This window comes from Brassica napus, chromosome A8 (genome assembly GCF_020379485.1).
Source record: "Brassica napus cultivar Da-Ae chromosome A8, Da-Ae, whole genome shotgun sequence".
Lineage (NCBI taxonomy): Eukaryota > Viridiplantae > Streptophyta > Magnoliopsida > Brassicales > Brassicaceae > Brassica > Brassica napus.
This window is the reverse complement of record NC_063441.1, coordinates 17,426,812-17,451,361: the sequence shown is the minus strand read 5'-3', so window position 1 is coordinate 17,451,361 and position 24,550 is coordinate 17,426,812. Positions and strand designations below refer to the sequence as shown.

Here is a 24,550-nt window from a genome sequence, read left to right as displayed (position 1 = left end):
GATCCGTCAAACCAATATGATTCAATAAAACATAGAGTTATATTTTATTTAAATTGATGAAAGAAATCAAAACAACTTTTAACTTAAAAAAAGTATTAAAACTAGCGTTTTAAATATCAATAAAATAAATATGTATATATATGATCAATTTTATTTATAATTTACACATAATTGTACAACTAATATGAATTAATCTGTTTTTCAGTGCTAAAATGACGAGATCAAACAAAATAAAAAATAAAATAAAATATTTATAAAAATAGAGTGCAGCTAACTAGAAAAATATGACATAATTTTGATAGAATTCGAAAGAAAACATCATACTTTTGAGAATTGACAATCTAAAATGATTATTTTATCATAAATTTGAATAGATTACAAGGAAAAAAAAGGAAAAGAATAGGGTAAGAGAGACAAATTTCCTACCAACACTAATGATTATAGACTCTCAAAATAGTCTAGTTTATCTAAAAAAAATGTTTTAAATTTTATCATATAGATTTTCAATATATTTTCAATTTTAATTATTTTATATTTCAAAAAAATAATTATTTTATTAAAATTTAATTAACTAAAATTTATGAAAATAATTAATCACAAAAATGTTGTATTTATAATAAATTTAACATTTTTAATATGTTTTAAAACTCTATATGAGAATATATTTTTTAATTAATTTATGTGGTGGTAATCTTTTTTGTTGTTCAAATGTGGTGGTAATCTATATCTTTCGAAACCAAAGAACGTGGTCTATACCAACCAAGACCATATGGGTACTCGAGGCCTCCATTTTGGGATTGGCTACTTCCACTAGCTTCCTCTCTTCTCCTGCTTTTTCTCTCAGAACTGGGTGAGGTAACTTGAGACTTGTAAGTTGTAACCCTTTTAAAATCAAGTTCGATTCTTGTTCTCAGTTATGTGTTTCCGACACAAAGCTTTTGTCTTTACTGCTGCTATGCCTTTTTTTTTTCCCCTTTAATTTGTAAAGTCTCTTCTTTATGGATTTTTCAGATTCCTTGAAGCAGTTAGGTTAAAACAATGGTTGTGTTTGGGAATGTTTCCGCGGCGAATTTGCCTTATCAAAATGGATTTTTGAAGGCAATTTCATCTGGAGGTTGTGATTTAATGGGACACCGCAGCTTCAAAATTTCAACTTCTTTTAAGACAAGAACAAGGAGGAGGAGGAGTGCTGGTCCTTTGCAGGTCTCTGTCTGTTTCATTAAAAAAAATCTGATCAAAGTATTATTGGTGATCAAAAGAGCCCAATTTTGAACTGTGTTGTTAGGTAGTTTGTGTGGATATACCAAGGCCAGAGCTAGAGAACACTGTCAACTTCTTGGAAGCTGCAAGTTTGTCTGCATCTTTCCGTAGTGCTCCTCGTCCTGCGAAGCCTTTAAAAGTTGTCATCGCTGGTGCTGGTATGATGAATGTGTTTAAACTTATTAGCTTCCTCTTCCTGCTCCCCTTCGGATTCTGATGTGGTGAAGCTCTTTTGCCTCTCGAAATAAATTGCAGGATTGGCTGGATTGTCAACAGCAAAGTACCTGGCTGATGCAGGACATAAACCTCTGTTGCTTGAAGCGAGAGATGTTCTTGGTGGAAAGGTAAAACTTGTTTACATTCATCATTCTTATTAAGACATTGCTAGTTTCCAAAGTCCCTGCACCAATTTGAATTTATGAGACTATACTACAATATAACTAATGTATAGAGTGTTACAGATCTTAGGTACAAAATTTGCGTACATGTATTTGTCCTTTTTTATGATTATATAACGTGTTACATTGTTGTTGTGTTTTCTGGCTCTCGGGTGAGATTATAATTATTAAAGATCATCTATTAACTATGTGAAGTATGTGTTCCTCCAGATAGCTGCATGGAAGGATGAAGATGGAGATTGGTATGAAACCGGTTTACATATATTTTGTAAGTTCAAAAATTCATAATCTCTCCCTTGCTCCTCCAATGTATGTATGTATTTTCTCACTTTCAATTTGATAGTCTCAAGGATTCTTGAACCTTTATAATCTTGCACACCTTTTCAACTGTGCTCATTGAGATCAGCAAGAAGATCCCTTTCATTATTAACTTTAAGAAAGATGTAACACTCAAAGCTTATGATTAACTAATGGTCAACAAAGTCTATTTATCTTTCCTGTTAATTAATTATTTTCCTAACTTTTTTTCCTTGATTCTTTTCATATACTTGCTGAAAGTTGGTGCTTATCCAAATGTGCAAAACTTGTTTGGAGAACTTGGGATCAATGATCGGTTGCAGTGGAAGGAACATTCCATGATTTTCGCCATGCCAAGTAAACCTGGAGAATTTAGTAGATTTGATTTCCCAGATGTCCTACCAGCACCCTTAAACGGTGAGACGATAGAACTTATTAGCATATTTTTATCTTCAAGTTGTTTGAACCTTTCAAACTATATCATATGTTAGGACAACACATGTTGGTTTAAGTTGTTAATGCGGATACTTTTACCTTTGTAGGAATATGGGCTATATTGAGGAACAACGAGATGCTGACATGGCCAGAGAAAATAAAGTTTGCTATTGGACTTCTTCCGGCTATGGTAGGAGGTCAGGCTTATGTTGAGGCTCAAGATGGTTTATCAGTTGAACAATGGATGCGAAAGCAGGCAAGTTCCCTCTTGTAGAGGTTCTTTGTTGCTTCCTTCCCGTGTGCTCAAGTGTTCACTTTGGTTTCTATGTATTCTTTACAGGGAGTACCTGATCGGGTGACAGATGAGGTGTTTATCGCCATGTCAAAGGCCCTAAACTTTATAAACCCGGACGAACTTTCAATGCAATGCATTTTGATAGCTTTGAATCGGTTTCTTCAGGTTTTTTTGGCAAACTCTTCCTTTTTCCTCTCTCTCTCTATTACTCTTCTCTTAATTATAGAAACTGCGATTTTGACAGGAGAAACATGGATCGAAGATGGCGTTCTTAGATGGTAATCCACCGGAGAGGCTTTGTATGCCAATAGTGGAACATATTCGATCTCTAGGTGGTGAAGTACGTCTTAACTCAAGGATAAGGAAGATTGAGCTCGAGGATGATGGTACTGTTAAGAATTTCTTACTCACTGATGGAACCACTATCCAAGGAGACGCTTATGTCTTTGCCACTCCAGGTTTCATTTCTTGTGCTGTCTTTTTTGGATTTACATTCCATTTAAGGGATCCTACTTCATATGCTGTTTTACTCTTGTAGTGGATATCCTGAAGCTTCTTTTGCCGGACTCTTGGAAAGAGATACCATACTTCAAGAGATTGGAGAAGCTAGTTGGTGTGCCAGTTATTAACGTTCATATATGGTTTGATAAGAAACTGAAGAACACATATGATCATTTACTATTTAGCAGGTGAGTTTCGTGGGAATTTTAAAGGCATGTATGTTCATATTATCCTCCGTTAATACTTTTGACTTTAAAACTAGTATTCAACAAATCTTGTTGTCTTTGTGTTGCAGAAGTAACCTTCTGAGTGTGTATGCTGACATGTCGTTAACGTGTAAGGAATATTACGATCCTAACCGGTCAATGTTGGAGCTAGTATTTGCACCTGCGGAGGAATGGATATCAAGGAGCGACTCTGACATCATTGATGCGACGATGAAAGAGCTCGAGAGACTCTTCCCTGACGAAATCGCTGCTGACCAAAGCAAGGCTAAAATTCTCAAGTACCATGTCGTCAAAACTCCAAGGTTAGTTAGAAGAAAAGTTATTATACTAAACCCCAAATGTCTCCCATTAAAATGATGATGGATACAATATCTATATCTCTATCAGGTCTGTGTACAAGACGATCCCAGACTGTGAACCATGTCGGCCACTACAAAGATCTCCTATTAAAGGATTCTACTTAGCTGGGGATTATACTAAACAGAAGTACTTAGCTTCCATGGAAGGCGCCGTTCTCTCTGGCAAATTCTGCTCTCAGTCTATTCTACAGGTCAGTCAAAACACATAGTAGATCAGTTTGTTGTTAACCAGTGACTCTTTTTCTGGTAAATGATCCGGTTTATTGCTTAGTCCCCCAATTTTTCAAGTTTGGTTAACTGAACTGATTCTTCAGGATTACGAGCTATTGGCTGCTTCCTCTGGACCGCAAAAGTTGTCGGAGACGACTCTATCAACATAAGAAAGGAAGCTTAAAATATTTTGTAACTTTTGTGTACAAACCTCATTTCAATACAAAGTTACAGATTTGGCAAAAAGGGAACAATGTATTGCCAGGAAAATATGGAATGCACTTGATTTATATGTGTACTATATATCAATATTCTAAATAAATAATGAATTCATTTCAAATAATCATTTTGCATTTCACTGGCTAGATTGCAATTAACTTTTTTTTAGAACATCCAAGAAATTGTATGTATATAAAACATTATGTGAAAACACTTTGTATATTTATAATATAGTTTGTAGCTTTGTATGGCCTTGACTAAATTAGCCAGCAGTTATCAAGTGTGACCATCATCAAATTAGATGATTGGTTGTAAGCATTTTTTAACTTCTATTTTGTATAGAATAATTTCATTTCAGCAAAGCCAAAATTGACGCTAGTCTCTGCAGTAAATGAATCTTATAGATTTGACATCTCTCCTTTTCTGTCGCTTTTATAATCTTGAAAAGTAATTATTGTGGATCTTTTGTAATCAAAGTTATTGCTTATATTTATTTTCTTCTGTACCGTTTTTTTTGTTTTTATTGTCTCGGTACAAAATGCATGGTGGATGTTTGATTGATCCCTGGCAAAACAAAATTAATTTTTTATTCTAAAGAGTGAGAAGAAAATCAAATAAAGAAATGAAATGTTATAACCACAATATATTTTCTCCTTTGGACTAGGCTGGTAGGGTCTATAAAGTCTCTTGAAAGTCACGTGAGAAGCGAACCTGAATTGCTTTTGGCTTTGGGTAATGAAGACATTCATGTGACAAAAGTACAATAAGTTATGGGAACTACGGAATGAATCCAGTAGCTGGATCTGAACCAAAAACTCATTATTATTTGTTGAGTAAAAATAATTTAATTTTGGGTTTTGTTAAGTGGAGAAGCTAACGATCAGTTGGTAACTAACAAACGTCACCAAGAATGATAATGATCAAGTGAGAATTAGCAATGAGCCAATGAAATACTTCATACAAAAAATATCTCCGTACAATTATACGAAATAATGGGCCCCACTCACCGATCGGGCGTTTGGTTAACTTATCTGAGTGGGCTTTTGCTTCGCTTCTTCGTTTTCCAACAAAGACATTTGCTTTTGTAACTTTTTTAACTCCAAAACATTCTTTCTTTGTAACTCCTCTCCTTCTCTTTAAACCTAGAGCAACAGAAAAAACACACACACACACACATGGATTCTCAGGAACACAACATTACACAACACTCTCCAGGTTTCTTCTTAATCATTACCAATGTGTTTAGGGTTTTCTTTCTGAAGTCTCAATTTTTGGATCTTTCAATGTCGTATCATTCTTAGTTGATTTTCTCTCTCTTACCTTGTTGTCTCTTAGTAATTTCTGCTTCTCAGTTTATCATATCGTTTTTGATTTCCCTCTTTTTTCTTACTGTTTGTTAATATTATCAGCCTGTTCATGTCTTTTTTTTAATCAATGTGCATAAAAATAAATTGTTTTTCTCTTTCTATATGATTTTTGTAGCTTTCTAGCAAATTTTGGCTTTTGCAATAATGGCTTCTTCCTTTTTGTCCTGTATTCTCTATTTGTTTAATGAGTTTACTTTCTGATTTTTTTTCTTAAGTTTTTTTAATCAGAATATATCAATTTTGAAGTATATAGACACTGAAGAAGAAGATCTTTGTGAAATCTATTTATTTATTTTTTTGTACAGGAGGAGGTAAGAGCCATGTCTGCAGTAAATGTGGTTGGAATTACCCAAATCCACATCCTAGTGCTAAAAACCGGCGTGCCCACAAGAAAATATGTGGAACCATCAAAGGATTTGAGATCCTTGGTTCCGACCACCAGAATCTTGATTTGCAGAAAGGACAATGTTTGGATGATGAGCCAAAAATCCCAAGTAAGAACATTTGTGAATTATGGTGGTAAAAAGTAGAAAGAACATTGTTTAACCTGTGTCATTGTTGTTTGTTCCTTGATGCTAAATGTGTGTTTGATGTCGGGGTCAGGTCCAAGAGTTGTGGATGAGAGAATTGGTGATAGAATAAGTGAAGAAGATGTGTTTGCAGATGCTGTTTGTGAATTTTCTAGCAGCGTTGTGTCTGATTCTGTCAAGGAAAAGGAGGAGGAGGAGACACCAGCAAATGGTATGGCAAAGAGTGCTACGGATCTTGGTGAGTTTTACATTCTTTTGATAAAACAATTCATAGATATAATGTTACCTTTGATGCTGCTATTTGGTGAAACATGGTATTCATTTTGTGATATTTTAATGTGTTTGGTGGCTCTATTTTCTATTATATTAAGTCTTGGTTGATTTTTTTTTTTCCTTACGAGATATCAAACCTGTGTGAGTAGTTGCCTGTTTTATTTTGACGTTATATAGCTGATTGATATGGAACGTCTCAGGTAAAACTCAGGAGTGCAACAAAAGCTCTGAAGTGGTTAAAGAGAGTTTGGATGTTCTTCTACCCGTCCAAGTCCTTGAGAATTTCCCAAGTTCAGCTGAAGCAGCGGATACAGGTGGAGAATGTTCATCTCAGGACATTCATGGTCGTAGTACCATATCAAATGGTGGATTAGAGACAGAATGCAAAGGAAACGTAGCGGATGAATCTGAATCTATGTTAGCAGCATCTGCGTTAGGAAAGAGAGTGGATACTTCATGGAACGATGAAGTGATTTACTCGGACTTGGAGGGTCCCAATGAATTTGCATTTGCTGTTGAAGAAATGAATATGAATCCTCCTGGTCCTGGTGAAGCTGACTATACAGCAATGAGGGATAAGAATCCGGTTGCAGACCAAGTTATCAACAACACCAGTCTATCTGCTCTTGATGCCATACCTTTTGCAGAAAATGCTCATGTCTCTTTCCATGGAACCAAAGCCCTTGAAGACGAGCTTCCCTTGGAAGACTTAAGTATTGTCAGCGAAGTTCCTTCACCAGACAAAACTGGACCTCAGGGCCAATCCCCCAGCGCAGAGAACATAGTAATGCCTAAGATTGACCCTGAAGAAACTGTTGAATCATCGTTTGGTGTTGGTGCTTCCCAAGAAACTGTTGAATCAGAAACCGTGAGAACTGCGGTAGATCCTGTTGTTGCTGACTCGAATGCTGATGTGAGCCATTTAGATCTCATTTCTCCTGAGAGTGAACTTACTCAAGCAAATGTTGTAGCTGAGGAGAAGAGCACAATTAGCGAGCTCAGTTCTCAATCCTCTTGTGCTGTTGAACACTATGTTTCTCCGGTGTCTGTTGTATCGGAGGTAGATGAACCACCAAGCGTTCAGGATAAAAGTTCAACAGAAACATCTAAAGACTCCATCCTCCAAACCAATGCTGAAGCCTGTGAAAGTACTGATGAAGAAGATTGCACTAAAACTAATCAGAAGTTGGTGGAAAGCGGAAGGACAGAATCCAATAGAGTTGTTGGTGGCTTAGGGGTTATTCAAGCAAATGAGATTGATGGTAACGACAAAGCAGACAACGTTTATGCTGAAGTCCCTGTGAAAATCGAATCAAATGACCATAGAGATTACGGGAGGTTGCAGAATCTGTCAGAAGCACACATTAGATCTCTGGTTTTGAGTCCGATAGTCACTACATCTAATGCCGTTTCAGGTGCTACTACTACTTCACCTTCACTCATTGAAAAGGGAATGTTATTATTATGCACCATTAAGTCGAGTTTTTTTATTGGAACAGGACATAGTGACGAATCTCAATCATCATCACTTGATGTTGGTCCGTCGAAGAACCAAGAGATCACAACAAGCTGGAGCACAGGAAAGGAGCAGCACGTCCCGCTGAAGAACCTTTTGAACGAAGCAAGATCACCAAGGGCAGAGTCAACAACTAACATACCGAGAGTGAGTTCGATACTAGAGCAAGGGACATCCCCTGAAGACGAAGGTGGGTGGCCAGAGAGAAGAGAAGTGAGTGAGGAGTGGAACTCACCAGCAAAGTATCCAGTGGAGAGGAAAGTGAAAGGAAGACCCTTTTGGGTTCCATTTGTTTGCTGTTCCTCTGCTAAGTAAAATCTCTCTCTGTTGTATAATTCTAGTAGGATGATGAATGATTCCAAGGACTTATCTACAAGCTCTTAGTTGTTTGGTTCTTGTATGAGGAGGAGCCTTTGTTATATGCAGACCACTTATGAATTTCACCTTTTATCATATGACAATTTTTTTTTTGCGTTTTTCATTAGAGTTTGCTAGTTTTCTTTTTTTTTTTCCTTTTTGATCAAAAGAGTTTGCTAGTTTTAATTTGAACTTCTAAGAGCATGATTATAGCAGTTTCTAAAACCGGTTTCTGCAGGAAATTAATGTGTAGAGCCTCACTTTTTCTAAAAAAAACGGTCACCAAAATCGCAAACTAAGAATCGGTCTTGGGTCAGTTTTGTACTGTTTGCGGGTTCCATCGACATGTGGCGACCCGCGATTGGTTCGATCACAAAAGAGTTTCACAGATAATGATCGTCTAAGGTAATAAAAAGCAGGTAAACGTTAGAAAGAGCACTGATTCCGGTTTAGTTAACCAATTATAGCATTGTTACTCCGAGCTATTTTGGGTAATAATAATGTTAAAGCGGCTCAGTTATGAATTAAATCACACGGTGTTGTAACCGGCGCACCCGGTTAGTGATCTGCTTTAATTGATTCCGGTTCATATCCTAAATAATAAAAATCGTTTTTGGTTTATATATCTTCTCCTTCTTTATCATCGTCGTCCGTCAAAGCCACCCAAAAGGATGCGAGCAATTCAAATCGTGACGACGCGACTGAGCTCGTGCTTGAGACCCATTCGATTCGAACTCGTTTCTTCGTCTTCTTCGCCTCGCCTGTTATCTAACTCTAGGCGCCTCATATGTACCGCCGCCGCGACGAAATCGGACGGAGGCAGGTCCGGTTCGATTGTAGCTCCATTGGTGGAGAATGAAGAAGTTCAGAAGATCGATGTGAATCCACCTAAAGGAACTCGTGATTTCGCTCCTGAGGATATGCGTCTCCGCAACTGGCTCTTCAACCATTTCAAAGAGGTTTGCTCAAATTTGCAAAAATTTGAATTTTTTTGTTCCTTCGATAGAACTTTGAACTCAAAGCTGCTTTGTAGGTATCACGGTTATTTGGGTATGAAGAAGTGGATTATCCAGTGTTGGAGACGGAAGCTTTGTTCATCAGAAAAGCAGGCGAGGAGATTAGAGACCAAGTAGGATCTTTTATGCACATCTCTTTCTAGTATAGTCTCATTAGCTTAGACTGTTGTGGTTGGTTGTGTAGCTATACTGCTTTGAAGATAGGGGTAAACGGCGTGTAGCATTGAGGCCTGAGCTTACTCCTTCTTTAGCCAGGCTTGTCATTCAGAAAGGGTAATTTAATTTGTTACCTTTTTAAGTTCTCAATGAGAATCTTCAGAGGATAGTTTTTTTTTATCTTCCAACATATTCTTTGTGGTCCAGAAAATCAGTTTCCCTTCCGTTGAAGTGGTTTGCTATTGGGCAATGTTGGCGCTACGAGAGAATGACAAGAGGAAGGAGACGTGAGCATTACCAGTGGAATATGGATATTATTGGTGTCCCTCATGTCACTGTATGGTTTCTCTCTCTCACGCTGTGTAATCGCTTTTACAAAGCCTTCTTATATTTTCTTGCTTGATTAGCCCCTCACCCTTTTCTTTTTTAGGCTGAAGCAGAACTAATTTCAGCTATAGTCACCTTCTTCAAGCGAATTGGGATCACTGCCTCAGATGTTGGTTTTAAAGTTTCTAGCCGCAAGGTATGTTTTTTTGTTTATTTCCTCTTGTTTCTTGCTTTACACTTAATATAACCAAGGAATGTGATTTACTTGCAGTGACAAACATGATATTACGTTATTTTGCACCATCTGTAGTATCTTGATCCATAACTTCTTCCTTGTACAGGTCTTACAAGAAATGCTCAGAAAATATGGTGTACCTGAAAACTTGTTTGGCAGAGTTTGTATCATTATAGACAAGGTTAGTTGTTTAATTCTAAATGTTTTTTTTTGTTGCTATTTTTAGTTCTGTCACCTTACTCTTATATGCTGGGTTAAAAAAAAATAGATAGAGAAGATCCCAGTTGATGAGATAAAAAAGGAACTTGGGTCCACTGGGATATCAGAAGATGCTATTGAACAGCTATTGCAAGTGCTTTCTGTCAAGTCCTTGGATGATCTGGAAGGTACTTTCCTCTCGCTATTCTTATTGAAACCTCTATCTAGCTACAAATAAGTTAAAAACATGTAATTTTTGTTAATCAGATGTACTTGGTGGAGCTGGAGAAGCCATTGCAGATCTGAAACAACTCTTCTCACTTGCTGAAAAGTTTGGCTATTCAGAGTGGATACAGTTTGATGCATCCGTTGTGCGTGGTCTAGCGTATTACACTGGTATTGTCTTTGAGGTTAGCTTTTACGACATGATGCATTGGATACTGGTCTACTGTTTTTGTGATAGGAATTGATAGAAAAAAAAATGTTAAATCTGACAGGGATTTGATCGAAAAGGGAATCTACGAGCTATATGTGGTGGTGGGAGATACGACAGATTACTCCCCACTTATGGAGGCGATGACATTCCTGCCTGTGGTTTTGGTTTCGGAGATGCTGTAATTGTTGAAGTAAGTTTAAAGTCTCCGGTTGCTTTTCCATTACCAAAATTTGCAGTGAAAAAAGTTCAGTTTTAGCTTGAGAATATCTGACTCCTTTATTTCCTTCTTCTACGTAGCTGCTTAAGGAGAAGAATTTGTTGCCAGAACTGGGACAAGAGGTAGAGAACATTGTGTGTGCTTTGGAAAAAGATCTCCAAGGAGCTGCAGCTACTGTTGCAACCGCTCTCAGAAGCAAAGGCCAAACCGTTGATTTGGTATTGGAGAGTAAACCGTTGAAATGGGTGTTCAAGAGGGCGGCTCGGATAAACGCAAGAAGGCTGATACTGGTTGGGAAGACAGAGTGGGAAGATGGTTCGGTGAGGGTGAAGGTTTTGTCTTCAGGTGAGCAGTTCCAAGTAAAACTCAATGACTTGGAGTAATACATGAAAATTTCCATTTTTGAGCAATTGAGTTGAGATGGAATCTTAATTTGATCGTGGAAGGTTTATATTAAGAATCTCATCTTTGTATGTCATTGAATTGTTGCTCTCATTACTAGTCTCTTTCTTTAATTAATGTATTTCAATTTGTTTCTAGTTTAATTTATTCACTAGAACTAGAGTTAACCAATAGTGTAAAGTTTCAACTAGTTCAAATTAAGTATTTTGGATGCAATTGGATCACAACTTTTTGGAATAAAATAATATAGAATGGTTGATTCCATTTATTCAACAATTTTTTTTTTACCATTTACTATGAATGGAATAGAATAACCATTACAATAATTTCAAAACTAATATAAAATACAAAGATTTATTTCATAACATATTTATTTATGAATGAATAGAATGAATTTTATTCTATTTTTTGTTGTATTTCATTTCTCTCATTCCAATTATTTTTATTCCATTAATTCCATATTAGTCTACTAGTTATAGCCTTTGTGTTTTCTTTTGTCTCTTTGGTACTTAATAAAATTTAATATGGAACTTGATATCAATTTTGGAGTTATACAATGACTGATGATTTTAGTTGTTTTATTTCAATTATTTCCCTTATTTTTAAAATAAATTTTGTGGCTCTTCACCATAGAACTTTGACTCGAAAAGAGTGATTTCAGGTAAAAGAAAATAATAACTCAGAACCAAACGATAACCAAAAATATTGTAATCAAACTCGGAATCGAACCAACCAGGACACAGCAAGAGCCGATAAATTCCCATGACTACCAAATGCAATGCAGAAAATAGAATTGTTCATACAAGATTTCAATCCAAAAACAATAAAAAGCCATTATTTCTACTTCAGACAAATCCAATGCAAATAACTTTTGTGTTCCAAGATGTCTTTTTATGTGAGATCAAGATGGCAACGAGACAGGATAGTAAACGAGCTGATCTCACAAAAAAAAAAAGAGCTCTAAATTGGGTACATAGTATGGAAGACAATATAACTTAAGCGACCAAAGAAAAACAGGAACTGACTGTGACTAATTCATCAGGATTGCACGGCCAGTTTCTGAAGATGCTCAAAAAAGACTTGAAGGCTCACGTCGTCAGTGAAGATTACATCTGACCCAGCTGACATCTCGTTTGCATTGTTGTAAGTCGCTGATGGATTCAGCTTTGCCAATAAAAACCTTGCCTGCAGTTTTTGTATATGTGAAAAATGTGTGGAGTTAAATGTATAAGAATCATACGAGACCATCAGATCAATCAAAGTCGAGCTAACAAAAACAAATGTGAGAATGTTGCTGACCTGTGATCCATGTTGATCACACACAACTAATCTCGGGACTGGGAAACGCTCCCGGACTATCATCTGGGAATCTTCTTGAGGAGCTTGCAATAGCTGAGCAAATGCCTGACACGACAAGACATAAGTGATTTAGGATATCACAGCATTATTCATGGCCACCTTGCTACAACCAAATTTATTTCAACTGTATTTATAAGGAAATAGCTTGTCCTTGACTAGATGTCTCAGTCTATTTCAATTTCTACCCCCAAGCGAATGTCATTATAACAATGGAGCTCAAAAGGAACATATCATTTATAGCTACGGAAGTGTGAAATCATGGTTCTGGATGATGAGTGCTTTCACAACTAAACAGACAACTACAATTACAGAGCGGGTGTTACCTCATGTTCAGCCTGATGATGATAACCCATGTTTCGCCATTGTGCAATTGTCATTCCATGGAAGACAACAACACTGAAATATGCATCTAACAGGAGAATTCTGTCGGCTGCAATGGAAGCCACGTCCAGCAAAGCTGGCTGAGGTGGTGAACTGAATGTATATGATGTCAGCGATGGTTGAATCATGACAGTTGCATTTGATATATTCTCCCGGTTTAGCAACATGCGGAAATATGCAGTTTCATCTGGACTATTGTTAAAGACCTGCCAGAAAAGAAAACACGATTCAGCTATATAGGCCAAAATACGCAATGCAGAAAATCATGAAATCTAATAACAGTAGTCTACCTGAACAAACTGTGACCTCCGCAGATTAAATATGAATTGAGGGAACAATGAAAAATATGGATTCAGCGTAAATGAGGATGGGTCATCCTTTCTATAGTCACCGAATTTTGAACACAGGCGAATGAGAGTCCGATCTAGCCATCGAGTAGCATCAAATCCCTCCTGAGGTAATACATAAGAAACTGTATATATGAGCAACACTATCATACAAATACAAGTAGATAAAGCTAAATGAAGTACTGCAACAAGACAGAAAGCATAGCAACTATAACTTAATAGTTTTAATGAGAGCCTCACGAATACTACAAATTTCTTGTTTATGGCTCATAAATAAAAGATGCTACAGGGTCCTGGACTACTACTAATAAATGTAGCCAGGAGACATAAAATTTAAATTCATCAAAAGCACCATGCGCTTAACCCTTTACCCCAGAAGAAACAAGAAAAAAATAAAGTCAACCCACATGTAGTAAGCAATAATAAGATGATACAAGGTACCTCTGTTTCCATTTTTAAGGAAGCTAATCTTGCCATGACCACAGCAGCAGTTTCTTGATCAAATCCTTGCACAAGTTCCTGAGAATGTAGTTGTTGTTACAAAGAATTAGCTTGGCAGAAAGCTTTTAGCTATTAAAACTACAATACATTTACATGAATGGCACATAACCCGAAGCCATACTTATCATGGATTTTGTAACAAGAATCAAATGTAAGAGAAAAATGGCTAACAAGCTGGTAGTTGCATCAACACTCGAATAAAATGTCAAAATCGTGCACTAAACAGCATAATTCTGAGATTCCCATAATATGCAATTGTAGCGAAGCAGGGAAAAAGGTTACAGATGGAAGGTTCATATTTAGGAATAGAAAAAGTATTAGGAATCAGGCTACTTTGTTTTGTAACAGTATTTAAGTTGACCTTAACCAACTAACTTTTCCAAGAAGTTCCATTAAAAGCTAAAAGACTAGAGCTTATCAATCAAAATTCACAATAAGGTAGCTTTTACTAGTTACACCAATACTAATGTTAAGCGCATTTGCAGAGTGTGGAATAAAACATGATTGCAGATTTGTAGGTCTAGCATAACAGAAAGAGTGAGCCTCAAAACATGTTACCTACCAATAAAAAAAAAAGAAACAGAGCTACCGGAAAACATCTAGTAGATTACAAAGTAAATAAGAAGAAACAATTGCTTTTAGATATCGAGAATAAAGTTGTAATTTATGCAGAAAACAAGACAACGACGAACCTCTGTGCTCACAGCAGTATCTACCCACTGTCTGGTTATTGTGGTAACCCGGATCAATGTTTGACCTTCAGGGTTTTGGTAACTGCAATTCAGTCAACGACAGTAAATACAATGCTTAGAATAAAACCACAGTGAAGAAAGACAAAAGGCTTAAGAAACCAGAAATGAATGAAACAAAGAGATAAACAAAAGCTGTCAGAATACCTTGTAACAAACTGCAAATAAAACTGCGGATTTACAGTTCCAGGAGCATTTGAACCAGTTGAGGATAGATCAAAGAATACAGTCAAGCAAGTGCTCTTGTCGAGGCCACATAACTTCCAAGCATTGGTATTCCCCTCTCCAATTACTGTGTCGGCAACACTAGGACCTTTCTGCAAGGCTCCAAAGGAAAATCAAATCAGATTACGAAGCACAAACGAAACATCTTGAAAAAAGGGTCCCAAGCACTCCAGATATAACCTTTTCTAATGATGAGCAAGGCCCGATAACACCTTGAATTTTGATGTCTTTTGAGCAATTTATCTCAAGCGACCCACTGAAAAATGAAAAAATTAGTAATCAGTTCATACTAAAGGATGCAAAGTATATCTTATTGTAGCACACAAGCAATATTATGTATAATGCTTCAGAAGATATGATCTTGAATTGCCAAAATACTCCTTATCTTGCGACACCAACTAACAGAAGAAACTATAAAAAAGTGTTGGCACAGAAGCAGAGAAGAAACTAACTTAAAGCAGAGACCAAGAGACTGCTCGCCATCTTCAAACACCCGCTTGAAGGAATCTTTAAATACAGAATGGCCAAAACTTTCAGACAGAACAACAAGGCCACCGGTACTTTCAACTGCAACTTTCATTTCAGCAACCCCAACCTAACTATACCAAAATGCAACAGCAAAGACAGTTACAGTTAGGTATCAAAAAAACACAGGATCAGACAAATTTGAGAAATCAGGCGTAGCAAAAAAAAAAAACAACACACTCATATATGAAGAACAAAATCAGAGTTTGGGCATCAAGCAGAATAAAAAAATAACGACACATGAATACCTGATCAAGAGCAGAAGCGAAAAGGTCCAACACATGACCCTGAGCGACCAGCTGCTTTGCAATACTATCATAAAACTTGACAGCTTTTTTATAATATGGAGCAGCATCTTTATCCAAATCTTTGTGGGAGCGTACAGGTTCTGATAAATCCTTTGAGATAATCTGAAAAAAAAAACAAAAGAACGAAACATTTTGATTCAGAATATAACAAACTCCAGTATATGTTGTGATGAAACTTGAAAAAATCAACAAGCTCTAACCGTTCCAGGACCCTCTGTACATGGACCTCCGACCAAAGCTACGATTCTAGCCCCAGTTCCAGGCAAGCAAGCTCCAAGCAACCCAGCAGCTACACTCAACGCCACACCTGTGCATCGTTGGGAACGATGACCTGGCTGAACAGGCCACTGGTCTGATTGCAGCTCATCCAAAAGCTACATACCACACGAAATAATCCAAATTACAACATAAAATCATTTCGAGCTGAAACCACCACTGTTACTTACCAAGTCAAGAGTGTACTCGCAATCAGACGCAGGCAGGAGGAACCTGTTCACACCAGAAGCACTCTGGAACCCATTCTGAGCTCCTTTAGGAAACCCAGAAGTGGGCGCTCTCCTCGAGGAAAGCCCCAACTGATCCAAAACCTGATCCTTGGATACTTCTTTGTTCCCTCTAAAGACAAAAACTTTCGACATCTCAGAGAATCCCAATTCATGGACATGAGCCTGCGTGCCGAAAGACACAAACCCAACCAACGCATTCTCCGGAAGCAGCCCAATCGCCTGCTTGAGCGCGGACTTAGCGAACCCCAACTCCTCCTCGATCATACACGTATCGAGAACAAACACGAAAACAGGAGGCGGCGTCTGAGGCGGAGCACCAGCAGCGCCGGATCTCGGATCGAACTGAGCCGCGGCGGGAGGGATCGCGTATTCAACAGTAGTGTACTGAGGATAAAGCTCGCCGGGGAGGTTAGTCTCGGAGATCATGTGGTAGTGAGGAGGGAAAGGGTTGCGCTGGAAGCAGAAGGGGCAGATCCAGATCTTGGCGGCGAAATCGACGCGAGCGAAGGCGTTGAGGACGGCGACGCAGGTGCGGCACTTGAGGGGAGCGTAGGGGAGGGAAGGGATGTCGGAGTGGCGGCGGATCGGGGAGATGGAGGCGGCGAGGGGGACGACGCACTTGCTGGCTTCGACCTTGGTGCGGGGCCAGACGTTCCAGGTCATGCGGACTCCGTCCATGCCTTCGGGATCCATGTTCGCTATCTCCGCCATCGGATCGGATCGGATCGGATCGGATCGGATCGGTGATTGAATTGAGGAGGAGAGGCGTGAGGGGGAGTTACGAGTTGTGATTGGAGTGGAAGGAAGGAAGGAAGGTGATAAACCCGTGAGTCAGATTCGATTGGCTAGATGATGATGATGATGATGGATCTGATGTCTGTGTTCCGGTTTGGTTTGGGTCAAAGTTTTTCTTTTTCTTTTACTTGTTATGGAATATGGATATACTAGGATTGGCCCGCCCTACGGGCGGGATATATTTTACTTGTGATTTAGGTTATTATTTTTTGTATGATTTTGTGTATTGTGTTTTTGGTTTATATTTGCAAGAGATGTATGTGATAATGATTTTTATCTTTTAGAAAGTTTTAGGTGAGAAAGAATTATAAATGATATAATATATTTTGCTTGTTTGCAATAGTTGTTTCTTTATTAAAGAGTTGTGGTATTGTTATGTTGCGAGGGCTTCAAATGGTCTTCATGTTGTTTCTTTTTACAAAAAGTTTGATTCCGTATTTGGTGTGTTATTTGTGGTTTGTAATATTTAGGTTCAGAAAGATTTGATTGTGGGTAATTTTTTGTGTATGTTATAAAAGTATTTACTCTTTATGTTGAAGTCATTGTTTTTCAACATGCTATTGGAATGGAAGTGGTAATTATTTGAAGTTGAATTTCTTATTAAAAGTAAAATTTTAAATTAAATGAAAAGAAAGCTAATCAAAATAAGAACACAACGAAATTGGAAAGTGTGAAAACTTAGTAGTGGCCGATGAGTGTAGGCACTTGTACATAGTAATAACAATCACTATATATATTTTTGAGATTATTGAGATGTGGTGGTATTGTAAAGATCATATTAGTCCCATAACACTTCTTTTTCAATATAGAAACGCCGCATAAGGAACGTTTGATATATCTCATTATTTGTTTGCCCGAGACATGTTGGTTTTCTGTTCATGACGATCAATAAATTTCATGCATTCCTTAATTTATCATGTGCATAACGAAATTATGGCATAGAGATAGTTGCCTCACCAAACCACAGTTGTTGTTTGCTAATATGTGAAGATGTTTTAGTCTTGTGGCGGTTTTGTTTCAAAGTCAAAATTATTTGTGTTTTTTGTCCCTAATAATAATTCTTGTATAGATTAAGTAAAGATATTTTTTACTTAATTTCATACACTGAATTTTACTGTCATTCATCTGAACTGAACGGTTCTGAGATATTTTAAATTTTCTATGTTACAGTTAAAATAAAAAATAAAGAAAAACACATTGGTTAAGTATGTATAATTGGTTTAATAGTTGTTCTTATTTGAGAAGGTTTAGTTATATATGTGGTTTGAATAATTATTTTCGTGGTTGCTTTATTTTATGGGTTTTTTTTATGATTTTTCACTATTTTTTGCAATTAAGTAAATTTATACTTTAATGGTTGAGATGATTCAATAGAAATGTGTTCTTCTTTATTTTGGTAATATAGATATTTTGATTGGTTTATTTTATATTTTCTACTTTCATTTATACTCCTATATCTTATCATTTTTATTATTTTTCAATTTAAAATTTATAATTACAAATTTTTTATCAGTATTAAATTAGTTATATTGAAACTCTCTTTGAAATTCATGAACTTACTACATTTATTTGTATATGATTTCTTTAATGTGTTATTATATAAATATAATTTTCATTTATTTTTTATAATTAATTATTTTAGTTCTATTTTATTATATTTTCTCAATTACTTTTTAAAAATCTTTTAAAATTATGTGACTAATTCCATTTTTATAATATTTTGTTAGTTTCTCGTATTTTTTTGTTTCACGCGGAATATTTGTGATTGTAAAATACATTCTAATTTTCAGAATTATATTCATGCTATTGAATTATTTTTTAAAAAAATCATATTATTTACAATTACTTATTTTTAGAATCGTATTTTTTGTTTGAGATATTTTCACAATCATGGCTAAAAAAAATATATGCTTTTAATTTTCTGTTGACCTATTCTTTTTTTTTTTGTGTGGAATTATATTATTTTCATCTTAAAACAAAATATATATGGGTCCAAAAAAATTTCATATTAGTATAGGTTGTCCTATTAACTTTTCATTGTTTTGGTGTAAAAAACATGATGAGAACATTTGTAATTTGATTTATTAAAAGTTACATGTTATATATAATTATGTGTGCAGAGCCAAATAAATTATAGAATTCTCTTTAACTTTTCTATACTATCACCTCTGTATACTTTATAACATTTAAATTATGCACTTACCTCTTTAAGTATTAAGAATGTACATTTGGTTACTTTACTATGATGTTTCCATTTATGAACAAAGTTTGTGTTAAAAAAAAAAATATAATACTGTTATATCATCGCGGCTACATCATTCACAATTTCCATATTGTAAAATATGTATATATCTCTGACAAAATAATTTTCTTGTACGTTATCTATTGCCGCAGAGAACCATATAAAACTCTCAGAATTACACATCTGAATTGATCTTGGGTCTTAATACGGAGAGCAAAGCAAACCTGTAATTTCACAAAAAGTGCAGATGTTCCCTTCATGGCTTGGAATAAATTAGAAGCAGTAAGGACAGTACACATCATTTTGTTCTCAAACCAATCATATCACAAACGAATTTTAGAAGATGTAAGCTTGGTTTTTTTTTTATCAGACTGTACACATCATTTTGTCTTTTTAGATATATATTTCTTTTTACATTAATAGAAGTAATTGATCTGAATGTATACTCAATTACTTCTATATTTGAGTTAATATATAAATTTAAACTTTCCGCTAAGCTCAGCATGCAAGCTTCCTTAAATATTTGAGTTGATTTTGTTTTAGTAGATTGGTTATATATTATGTTTGAACAATTATTTTCATGAATTATTTACTTATATATGCTCTTTAAATATTATATATTTGAATTAATATGTAAATTTAAACTTTCCGCTATGCTCTCGATATAACCTTCCTTAAATATTTGAGTTGGTTTTGTTTTAGTAGATTGGTTATATATTATATTTGAACAATTATTTTCATGAATTATTTACTTATATATGCTCTTTAAATATTGAGAATCAAATATGTTGACTAATTTGCATAATACCATGCATAGTTATGATTCTTTGAAGAAAACAGTATTTTTTTTATTAGAGAGCAATTAATTTATTTTATTTGCTCTTTTTTTTTATTTCTTATCAAAATATTGTGTATTGCTGTAACTTTACAGCTATTTACTTTAATCCCCATTATTACAATTAAATTACATTAGTTTAGTTTAATTTGAATTGCTAACTTTTTTTTTACTTGTTCACTTTTTAGACAAAGACATCTATTGCTTAAATTATAATAAAAAAAAACTACATCTGTTTATTGTAATATATTGTTGTTTATTGTAGCTATATATTGTAGTCCTACTTTGACTTTGACAATAAGCTGAACGAATTTTAATACAGCCTAGGACTTTTATAATGTAAAATAATATTAATTAATACTCAGAAATCCATGGTCTAAGAGACCAATTATTTACGAAAAACCTTGTTTTAATCTATTTCTCACCATTAACATTGTAAGTGCAAATGGCGTTTAGGCGAAAGTAATCATGTAAGTGTGTACTTGAAGAATGTATGATTCATAATTTTACCAATCAAACTGACCCTTTAAGAAACTTAGCTCAATCTACAAAGGTCTGCAGTTTAAAGTAAGACATGCTAATACATCAAGTTCAGGCTTCCTACAACACACATACATTGTATGTTTTATAGTGACGTATACGTTCCATAGTAAGCTTTGATATTAGAAAAGTACGCAATATGATATCCGAAATGAAATAGATTTATAATTGATGTTCTAGATATCAATAGAAAATAGCAAGAGCAAAAGTCAAACTTGTTCATAAAGCAAACCCAAAAAAGAAAAAAAAACCTAGAAAATAACTTAAGCAGTATAGAAAGCGGTGCCTTGCGTGCTTTCTTCACTTTGTCAGATGCTCCTTCATCCTGGCTACTACCACCAGCTTTCACCTTAGCAGCCACTGAGACGGCACCGGAGTTGTCATCGTCGCTTCTCTAATCAAAACAGAGAAAGTTATACACATCTTCATACCGAGGAGTTACGTTACTTTTTCAACATATAAAACCATAAGGTTCCTCGGTTTATGGTTTCAATTTTCTTTGACATATTAAAATGCGCAAGGATGTTAGCGAGAGTATTGTACGGGTTTGTAGATTTTCAACAGACGGTCAAGCTTTGAGCATTAAACTAAGAAACTGGAAAATACCTTTTTCAAGCAAGCTTTCGAATCCTCTCTAAACTACCACATTAGGTTCTACATATTCATGAGCACTGCACCAAATCTAAGAAATAAAATATTAATCAGACCCAAATAATAATTAATCTAGAGCAAATTAAGAGACATATATTGCAATGTATTAGAGGAGACAAGATAATTACCTTTAAAAGTGACAGACAAATCGTGAGCTACATGCTTCCTACACAACTCCAAATGTCTGAATACTTCTATTTCACATCTGCTTGAACAACATTCTTTTAAAAGTTTGCAATCCAAGCCTGCAAGGATAAGACAAAACCAACAGTTCCATTTATAGTTTTAGGTCGTCTCCAATCTGTTGTTTAAATTTAAAAATATATGATGGAATTATAAGCAAAAACATTCCACTTGCCATAGCTGTTGACCCTGACCAAAAGATCTCATGTGATTAGCTTGGCTTTTGTTGATCAGGTTCAGTTCACAATCTTCTGACCCGTTGAAGATTTGCAGTCCTGGCCTGTAAGGATAAATAAAACACCAAGAAAACATACAGAGGTTTAACTGAAATTGATAAACAACAGAATTCAAAAGAATAATGAAATAACCCACAAAAAGAAAAGAAAATAGGAATGACCTGATGAGGCAAAGTCCAGCGAGTAAACCAGCTACCAAAAACCCTTAAAGAAACAAACAAAGAAGCCACCTTCAAGGGTTACTCGCCGCAATAAACTTGCGGTAGCACAAAACCACCACCGAGAGGCGAGAAGCAGCTCGAGCTTCCAATTTCATAGAGAGATACCAGAACAGACCAATAAACCTCCACCACGGGCATAGAGTATCACCACAGAACCACCGAGGCATCTGACAAAGAGAGATCCGAGCAAGACCATATAGGCAAGAGATTTAAGAGATACGAAGATATGATGAGATCATCGAAAGGGAAACTCACATGTATTTATACTGAAACACAGCATCTCAGATCGAAAAGCATTGAAGAAGACGGAGTGGGAGAGCGAATCAATGGAAGTAATCACGAAGCCTTTACTCAAACCGTTTCAGATGGTGAGAAAATCGCAAACGTCGCCGGCGTGACATACCTCGTGTCTTCGCTGCAGCGTATTAGGGTTAGAGCGTCTCCTCCGCGCCGGGCCCAGACTCTTTACAATATTAAAGCCCATAATGACAGATTTGCGTTTACATACGAAACTCATTACGACGTTTAATGAACCACTGCGTTTTGGTTAGAGTAGACACGTGTCACTCTCTCCTCCCTCTATTTGATGACGTGGCAAGAGGAGAAGAGAGTGAAGCTCTTCTTTATAGTATAAGATATCTCTTAAATAAAAACAAGTTAATATCTGAACTATGATAATTTTTTAGGAAAAAAATATTTCAAATAAGTTACTTATTTTTTAAATACAGATTTTAGCATTTGGAATATCTGTTTTATAAATTAATAGTCGATTTTTTTCTTTGATGAATTGATTTTTTTTATTTTTATTCAGTAGTGTATTTATTTTTTAAAATAAAGAAATTTTAATAGATATGTGTTTTTCTAATGTATTTTCGGTTATTTCTAACAAAGTTTTATATATTTTCTATTTCTTTAGTATTAAAAATTTTGATCTATAAAAGTTGCAGATTAAATTTAACTTTTATAAAATAATCTCAGTTTTATAGATATAACCATTTAATTCTATTTAATTTTTTACATTTCTATTATTTTCGTCATTTTCACATTTTTATTTATGGATATTGGTATGTTCTCAAATATTTTTAATCGGATATTCAATGACCAAATCAAATTATATCTAAATAATTATGCATACTAAACGTTTCTAATATACTTGAGTTGATATTTGGTATCAAATCAAACTGAAATACTTATGAGTCCTAAATAGATATAAAATCTATCAATTTAATATATTGATTTTTATCAAAACCATCCAAAATATTGATGTATATATATATTTATATAAGAACCTCTCTGATTTATTCAAAATTAAGAGTGTATAGTCTTGAAACTAATTACTTTGTAAATATTCAAAGTCATATAAATTTAAATAAGCTATAATTTTAAATTTTATAGAATCTTTCTAAAAAATAAAAGTAATTTTAAAATAGATAAAGTTATTCGGTTATAACTGGACTGTATAATATAACAGCTTCAATCTCTAATCCCGATTATCTTTTCGAACTCACTTCTTCTCTGGCCAAGTCGTCCAAAGGTATGCAAAAATTCATGGTGTTAGAGCTTTTGCTTTTGATTCAATAGACTGACTAACTTAATTTGCGATTGGGTCTGATTCAGAAGTCTATAAGGTTGTTTAGGTAATGAGGTTTTGTGTGGGATTAGGATATCGTGAAGAAGTGGAAGCTGTTCATCATTGGTTTTCATCTCACAGTAACTTCATGCACTTGTTGTTTTAGTTAAAAAGAATATAAGAGCTATCTCCCGACTCCCGCTGAATGCTACTTGAATGGTTAATAATGGAGAAGATCATCTTTATAAAATGCACAAGAAGAAGATGGTCTAAAAACTATATAGCTTGGTTTATATATGTGAGGTTAATGAGGCTTTCGCATTATCTTCTCTCTCTGTTCCATGCATGATTTACCTATGGTTAATGGTCCTCTATCTATCTATCTATCTAGACTTGCTCCTGCATGACAGTTTCTACTTGCTTAATTCCATCAGAAAAATGTACAGTTACCACTACATTGTTGTAGTTTCTGTTAGGTTTTAAACTCTTGAATTTTCCTTGCTTTGTGGCTATATCCAAAAGATGACAACAATCCAAACTGGCCCAAAGACTCAAAAGCCATCTCCTTCTACTCTCAAGCAGCCATCATCATCGATTAAAAGGTGGGGAAGGAGACACCCTTTTGTACGATACGGACTTCCCATGATCTCTCTCACTGTTTTTGGAGCCCTTGGTCTTAGCCAACTCCTCCAAGGCAGTAAAGACATCGCCAAGGTCAAAGACGACCAGGAATGGGAAATTATTGAGACTAGAAAGGCTCTTTCTAGAACTGGACCTCTCGATGCTTATCAACCTAAACACACTTCCATCCAAGACGAGCTCAAGGTCACTTCTACTTGACGCATACCAAAAACAAACAAAAAAGCTTTGATGAAGAACACTAAAAATGTTGACCGGCTTTTGGTTACTCACTGTGCAGGCTATGCAAGGGAAGGTGGACATAAGCACGTACGAGTACAAGAAAATTCCAAAGCCATACACGAAGTCAAATCCAGTTAATGTCAAGTGAATAATTTTATATATCAGAGGTTTTTATTATTCTTAGACATAAACTAGCTTCCTTTGAAACCTATCATGAATTTGTGAGAAGCACAATCTATTCTGAAGCCAACTTATTTCTCAAGTAGATAGTTAATGGTAGGATC

The 24,550-nt window shown here is 35.5% G+C and overlaps 5 protein-coding genes and 2 long non-coding RNA genes across 8 annotated transcripts; 4 read left to right on the top strand and 3 right to left on the bottom strand.

Annotated features, from left to right (window-relative positions):
- Window positions 1–1,011: 1,011 nt before the first annotated feature.
- LOC106361559 (15-cis-phytoene desaturase, chloroplastic/chromoplastic-like) lies at window positions 1,012–4,324 on the top strand (the record flags this gene model as incomplete). The annotated part of the gene is given in 12 exon segments (NM_001316208.1): window positions 1,012–1,203; window positions 1,286–1,418; window positions 1,516–1,604; window positions 1,869–1,926; window positions 2,217–2,372; window positions 2,498–2,646; window positions 2,731–2,850; window positions 2,930–3,143; window positions 3,224–3,374; window positions 3,482–3,715; window positions 3,801–3,963; window positions 4,087–4,324. Coding segments are annotated over 12 exon segments (1,698 nt in total). The 3' UTR covers window positions 4,153–4,324.
- A 925-nt stretch (window positions 4,325–5,249) lies between these two features.
- Window positions 5,250–8,363, top strand: LOC106361558. Its single transcript, XM_013801318.3, has 5 exons — window positions 5,250–5,416; window positions 5,874–6,062; window positions 6,172–6,336; window positions 6,572–7,786; window positions 7,871–8,363. Exons 1-5 carry the CDS (start codon window positions 5,377–5,379, stop codon window positions 8,200–8,202), a joined length of 1,941 nt encoding a protein of 646 aa, XP_013656772.2. The 5' UTR covers window positions 5,250–5,376; the 3' UTR covers window positions 8,203–8,363.
- Window positions 8,364–8,864: 501 nt separating this feature from the next.
- On the top strand, window positions 8,865–11,368 carry LOC106361555 (histidine--tRNA ligase, chloroplastic/mitochondrial). 2 transcript variants are annotated; one of them, XR_002653629.2, is made up of 10 exons: window positions 8,865–9,203; window positions 9,278–9,373; window positions 9,445–9,533; window positions 9,624–9,753; window positions 9,847–9,939; window positions 10,085–10,159; window positions 10,247–10,364; window positions 10,444–10,572; window positions 10,674–10,802; window positions 10,910–11,030. XR_002653629.2 is itself a non-coding variant. In XM_013801315.3 (10 exons), exons 1-10 carry the CDS (start codon window positions 8,916–8,918, stop codon window positions 11,210–11,212), a joined length of 1,464 nt encoding a protein of 487 aa, XP_013656769.2. In that variant the 5' UTR covers window positions 8,869–8,915; the 3' UTR covers window positions 11,213–11,368. The 2 variants fall into 2 exon arrangements, 1 of the variants encoding a protein (XP_013656769.2); XM_013801315.3 differs by having other exon boundaries at window positions 8,869–9,203; window positions 10,444–10,586; window positions 10,910–11,368.
- A 610-nt stretch (window positions 11,369–11,978) lies between these two features.
- On the bottom strand, window positions 11,979–17,052 carry LOC106361554 (protein transport protein SEC23-like). Its single transcript, XM_013801314.3, has 12 exons — window positions 16,073–17,052; window positions 15,827–16,000; window positions 15,567–15,728; window positions 15,246–15,388; window positions 14,974–15,049; window positions 14,716–14,885; window positions 14,512–14,593; window positions 13,760–13,837; window positions 13,262–13,423; window positions 12,914–13,177; window positions 12,531–12,635; window positions 11,979–12,416 (listed from the first exon to the last, which is right to left on the bottom strand). The coding sequence occupies exons 1-12, from the start codon at window positions 16,841–16,843 to the stop codon at window positions 12,270–12,272; spliced, it is 2,334 nt and encodes a 777-aa protein (XP_013656768.2). The 5' UTR covers window positions 16,844–17,052; the 3' UTR covers window positions 11,979–12,269.
- Window positions 17,053–20,690: 3,638 nt separating this feature from the next.
- On the bottom strand, window positions 20,691–21,445 carry LOC106407616. The gene is made up of 3 exons (XR_007315427.1): window positions 21,324–21,445; window positions 21,151–21,226; window positions 20,691–20,938 (listed from the first exon to the last, which is right to left on the bottom strand). It is a non-coding gene; the product is annotated as an uncharacterized LOC106407616 (long non-coding RNA).
- Window positions 21,446–21,548: 103 nt separating this feature from the next.
- Window positions 21,549–22,335, bottom strand: LOC111208259. Its single transcript, XR_007315428.1, has 3 exons — window positions 22,091–22,335; window positions 21,776–22,002; window positions 21,549–21,658 (listed from the first exon to the last, which is right to left on the bottom strand). It is a non-coding gene; the product is annotated as an uncharacterized LOC111208259 (long non-coding RNA).
- A 368-nt stretch (window positions 22,336–22,703) lies between these two features.
- LOC106361553 lies at window positions 22,704–24,545 on the top strand. The gene is made up of 2 exons (XM_022690132.2): window positions 22,704–24,230; window positions 24,325–24,545. Exons 1-2 carry the CDS (start codon window positions 23,928–23,930, stop codon window positions 24,412–24,414), a joined length of 393 nt encoding a protein of 130 aa, XP_022545853.2. The 5' UTR covers window positions 22,704–23,927; the 3' UTR covers window positions 24,415–24,545.
- Window positions 24,546–24,550: the final 5 nt, after the last annotated feature.